The sequence below is a fragment of the Impatiens glandulifera genome, chromosome 8, assembly GCF_907164915.1.
Source record: "Impatiens glandulifera chromosome 8, dImpGla2.1, whole genome shotgun sequence".
Classification (NCBI taxonomy): domain Eukaryota; kingdom Viridiplantae; phylum Streptophyta; class Magnoliopsida; order Ericales; family Balsaminaceae; genus Impatiens; species Impatiens glandulifera.
Window position 1 is genome coordinate 34,632,345 of NC_061869.1, and position 5,532 is coordinate 34,637,876.

The 5,532-nt window shown below is 27.0% G+C and overlaps 1 protein-coding gene across 3 annotated transcripts; it reads left to right on the forward strand.

Moving 5' to 3' along the window:
• Positions 1-3,254: 3,254 nt before the first annotated feature.
• On the forward strand, positions 3,255-4,540 carry LOC124912433 (36.4 kDa proline-rich protein-like). Of its 3 annotated transcripts, none has more exons than XM_047453052.1 (3): positions 3,255-3,591; positions 3,622-4,001; positions 4,330-4,540. In XM_047453052.1, exons 1-2 carry the CDS (start codon positions 3,307-3,309, stop codon positions 3,982-3,984), a joined length of 648 nt encoding a protein of 215 aa, XP_047309008.1. In that variant the 5' UTR covers positions 3,255-3,306; the 3' UTR covers positions 3,985-4,001; positions 4,330-4,540. The 3 variants fall into 3 exon arrangements, with proteins under 3 accessions (XP_047309008.1, XP_047309009.1, XP_047309007.1); XM_047453053.1 differs by having other exon boundaries at positions 3,255-3,450; positions 3,481-4,001; XM_047453051.1 differs by having other exon boundaries at positions 3,255-4,001.
• Positions 4,541-5,532: the final 992 nt, after the last annotated feature.

The window sequence follows — 5,532 nt, forward strand, 5'->3', positions numbered from 1 at the left end:
TTCATTAGACTACCCGTCTAATTCTTTACACATCTATTAGACTTACACGTCTAACTCCGATGAGTTAGACTGTTCGTCTAATTCCATTAGACTTTCGTCTAATTCATGCGTCTATTAGACTGCCCCCGTCTAACTCCGTTGAGTTAAATTGAGAGTCTAATTTCATTAGACTTGCGTCTAACTTAATGCGAATGGAGATCAAAATCGGTCTAATGACCCTCATTAGAACCAAGTCTAAAGACATATTTGTCTTAATACACCTGTATCAAAACTTATAAATTATTTCATAATCAAAATATCAGGGGATAAATTATTTCAACACTTAGTCAAAATAATTTGACCCAACAATGCCCAATATTTCTAACGGCTTATTCGGATTAGGGTTATTTGAAAAACCTAGATAGAGAAAAAAATAATGATTGTTAATGATTTTGAGAAGATAATACTTATTTCTTGTAAAAAGATTTAAAGAATATTAATATATATAAAAATAAAAAAATATTAATTTAAAATAATAAATATTTTAGTGAATAAATTAAATGATAAATAAAAAGAGTGAAATTGTATTTGATTTTATTCGGGTTATTTTAATAAGGACTAAATGTCAATGTCCGTCATTTTTCGAATACAATTTAATAAGGTTAAAATTTTGAATTTGAGTTTAGTATTCAATACTCAATTGCAGCAACTGGATCTAAAAACACAACAATATCTAGATAATTTTTTAAATGTCATAATTAATAGTATAAATAATTAACTGACAAATAAATTGATTTAGTATTTTGTTATTTAACCTTTTAAGCTTTTATTTATATATATATATATATATATATATATATATATATATATATATATATATATATATATATATATATATATATATATATAAATAAACGAGTCAAGTTATTCATAAGTGACTCAACTCGAGTAACTCGATTTTATAATTGAGCTCAAGTTTGAACTTTAAATTTCTCTCTAAACTTTTAGAATAAACATCTTTTTCCTTGTTCTTGTTTCCATTACAATAAAAAAGAATAAATCAATTTTCTACATTCTCCTAAACTAATCATCTTCTCTATCATCTTTTCCCTCACAATAATATGACTAAATTGATCTTACATTCTCATTTTCACATTCAAAGCAAATAAATAAATTGATCTTTCACTTGCTCAGTCTTCATATTTCAAGTAATATTGTTTTAGTCTTTGTTAGCTATTTGAATTGTTATTTTTGTACGGATGACTTGTAAAAAAATTAATGTTTTCAAAATGTTATATTTTATGAGTAATTTCTTAAGACTTAATGACTTGTTCTGATGTTTGTATAACCATAATAATATTTTTCATATGTTTGATAATATCTCGTAATTATTTTGCATAAATTTCATAAACCGGTATCTTACTTTGAAAGTGCCTTATCCAAGAAAGTATTTTTGAAATTCATTGTAGAGTTTCATTTTCGAATGTCTATTTTAAATTAGTAAAATATATTTTAAATTAATGTATATATAATTTTTATTGAATACAGATTTGTGATAGGCTTTCGCCTTAAATCTACTGATCAACAGGGGAATCCACAAAAGGTCGTCGTTGGAAGTGGAAGGGGAGGTCGGGATAAATCCTTCCACATGTCCTTGCCCGGGTGCATGCGACAAAACTTCTTGAGACACGCTCCCTCTTGACCATAAGCTAAAAACGAAACAAATAAAGAAATTGCGCTTCAAATTCGTTGAAAATTGGATTTCGTAGAAGGTTCTGAAAAAAACTCCTATAAGTGGCATGGAAAAGACTTTATTAGTAATTGATTCAAGTAAGACCTAATTTCTTTTATTAAAAATTGATTTTCAATTACCCTATTACTTTTTTTATTGTAAAAATGATTGATGACTTTAATGTGGCACATAATAGATTTTAAATATCCAACTTACATCTGATAATTTCTTAATGATAGTTGTGACGTATCTTACCAATTTGGATTTGTAACTTTTTATATTTGTGATGAACATATTATCTACATCCCACCCTCGTCTTCTAATATTATAAATGATATTTGTAATAGAATATACATTTTTCTTAATTATGTGACAGTATTTAATTTTTTTTTCATTTTTAAATAACTTTATTTTTATAGGTATAAAGTTTAATAATTAATAATATTTTATTATAAGTTTTTGAAATGTACAATATATTAAGTTTGAAATATTATTTTGATTATTAAAATATGTAATTTTAGTTAAAAAAATTAATTTTTTGAATTTTTCCCATTTGAGCTTAAATAACTCGAATTATCAACGAACCGAGTTTGAGTATAAATTTTGGCACTCAATAGAGTTCAAGTATATATAATGCAAATCGAGTCGAGTTCAAGTAACATGGTATCAATTTTGACTCTACTCATTTACACCCATATATATATATATATATAATTTAAAATAAAATGTTATAATTTTCTTATAAATACAAATTCAGGTTTATTTTAATATATATAATAATTTGTTTTTAGAAAAAAATTAACTAACAATTAGGGGGCTTAATATTTGGTATAAACCGAATATTCAACCCAATTCGAATTTTATTTTTTATTTTTGAATCGATTTTTTAACCAATTCGAATTCAAATAAGATTTTCGAATTATTTTCAAATTGAAATTTCAACTCGAAAACGAAATAAGAAATCGAATTCTTTTTTATTAAATATTTTATTATATATATTAAATTAAGTAAAAAAAGATACAAGTTTAAGTATGATAAGAAAGAGTTGTGTAGGGTTGTTTAATATTTTATTAATCATTAACAATCTAATTCCTAAAATTTGTTGACAGTGAATGTTAAAAAAGTGGAAGTACAATTATTATAATAAAGAGTATAATTGTGTAGAGATGTTCAATATTGTTTGAACTGAATATTCGATCGAATTCGAATAAATCGAATTCGAATTTCAATATTTGGATAAATTTTCGAATTGACCTATCAAAAAAAATTCAAATAACCTGAAACAAAAATCGTATAACACAAAAAAAATCGAACAAATAAATATCATATACTCACAAATTCTCAAATTAGTAATATCACTCCTAGATCCATAAGGTTTGATTGAATTTTCCAGATACGAGTTGCCAACTAGCAAGATCTACACGTGAACCCATCCATTAATTGCCCCTAGGGTTTTTCTATTATTTTCCTTCTCTCTCACACAAACACACACTCATATTCACACTCTCAATATCTAACTCGTCTATATAACACACTTCCACTCTTTCAAAACCTTACACATTATTCCATCTCTAACTCTTTTCTCTCCATAAAAAATGGAGACCTCTTCCAAAATGAGGGCTCTCCTCTTCATTTCAATGCTCCTCATTTCCATTGCCACCCCCATTCATGGTTGTCCTTCATGCTCCAAACCCCCTCCAAAGCACAAAAAGAAACCTCCAACCAAGGGCCCTATCAAACCTCCGGTTATCCTTCCACCCATTGTCAAGCCTCCGGTTACATTACCGCCAGTAACTCTCCCTCCGATATCCGTCCCCGTGCCACCTATAACCGCCCCACCCGTTAAGCCACCAATTGACCTACCTCCGGTTGTTAAGCCCCCAATTGACCTTCCTCCAATTGTTAAGCCTCCAATTGACCTTCCTCCTATCGTTAAACCGCCAATTGACCTTCCACCGACTATTGGACCACCAACTAAACCAGGAAGTCCTTGCCCTCCGCCTTCAGCTCCGACAACTTGTCCGATTGACACTTTAAAGCTTGGTGCTTGTGTGGATCTTCTTGGTGGGTTGGTACACATTGGTCTTGGTGACCCAGTTGTGCACAAATGTTGCCCGGTTTTGGCAGGGCTTGTGGAGGTGGAAGCTGCGGCTTGTCTTTGCACCACCTTGAAGCTAAAGCTTCTTAACTTGAATATCTTTGTCCCTATTGCTCTTGAACTACTTGTTACCTGTGGGAAGACACCACCTCCTGGCTTTACCTGCACCATCTAGATGAACTTGTTTCTGAGTTAAGTATTGCAAATCCTCTATCCTTTTACAATCTCTAATTTTGAGAGCTTTGAGGACTAAATTCAATTATGTCTCAAAAAAGAAAAAAAAAACACTACTTTGTAAATAAGTAAAAGTTTTTCAAGAAAATAAAGTGAACCCATGTCTAATTTCATTTCGGCTAAAAAAGGGTTGCTCTTTTTCCGACCATAAAGTTAAAGGCAGTAGATTTGTACGGATAAAGCATAATTACATGAAGCAAACAAAAACATCCAGAAAAGTAAACGAAATAATTATGCAATCAATTTGTAGGTTGGACTGATTATATGTTATTGTTTGTGAATTCAGGTTGGTTTTCTGGAGAAAATAGCTAGCTAGCTGCGGTACTCGACATGAGAGGATGTTGAGTATTCAATTTCTTTTTTTCCTTTCTTTCTCTCTACTTTTATGATTGCAAGTTTTAATTAATTGCTTATATTTGGATTGATTGTACACCATTTGTTTCTGTGAGATTATAAGTTTGGTGTGTATTTCTTATTGGCAATGTCCAAATTTGACTCAACCTTTTCTTTCCCAATTCCTCTGTTATTCTCATATATATCATCAATCTTCTCAATTATTGTTTAAGCTATTACTAGTTATTACTATGATTAATTTAAATATGGATAACTTTTTCTTTAATTAATTTATAAATAAGAAAATATCATATTTATCTACAAACTAGATTAGTGTTGTCAACTATGTTTATGCATGGAAATATTTTATTTATGCATAAAAACTTGATAAAATATATCTTAATTATCAATCTAACAATTTTTTTTTTAATAATAATTGACATATATTTTGGTACGTATATCTTTTTTTATTGACACATTGTTAATCTTATTAAAAATTTCAAAATTATTAATCATATTAAGAAACTCAAAATATAATTAAAATATATATAAGTTTTTTAATATTATTAAGTTATTTAATAAAAAGAATTATATATTTTAAATAATAAGTTAAATAAATATTAGAATTGTTAATTATATATTTAAAAAATCTACATATTTTATTCTATAAAATATCATGTTTGTTTCTTATTTATTTTATAGTTATTCTAGATAAAATTAATTATTATATATATTAGAATTTTTAATTTTAAAAATATAAAATCTTCATTTAAAAAATAATGTATTCTAAATAATTATTAATTTGAATAATTATAAATAGATTATCTATATATATATATATATATATATATATATTAAAATAAAATTATAATTTCAAAATATTTTATTATTTTAAAAACATTATTAAATAAATATATAAAATATATATTTTAAACTAAGTAGTTTTTAAGAAAATAGTAAAAAAATAAATTAACATTTTTCTTATCTGAATTCTTAACCAATAGTAAATACAAACAATAACTACTTAACTACAATTTTTACTGTAATTTATCTCTTTATAAAACTAAACTACTTCTCTGGAATAATTGCAAAGGCTTAAACCTTAAGATTATGGGAGATTCTGAGAATGTGAAAAGCCATATCTTTTCCGTGACTG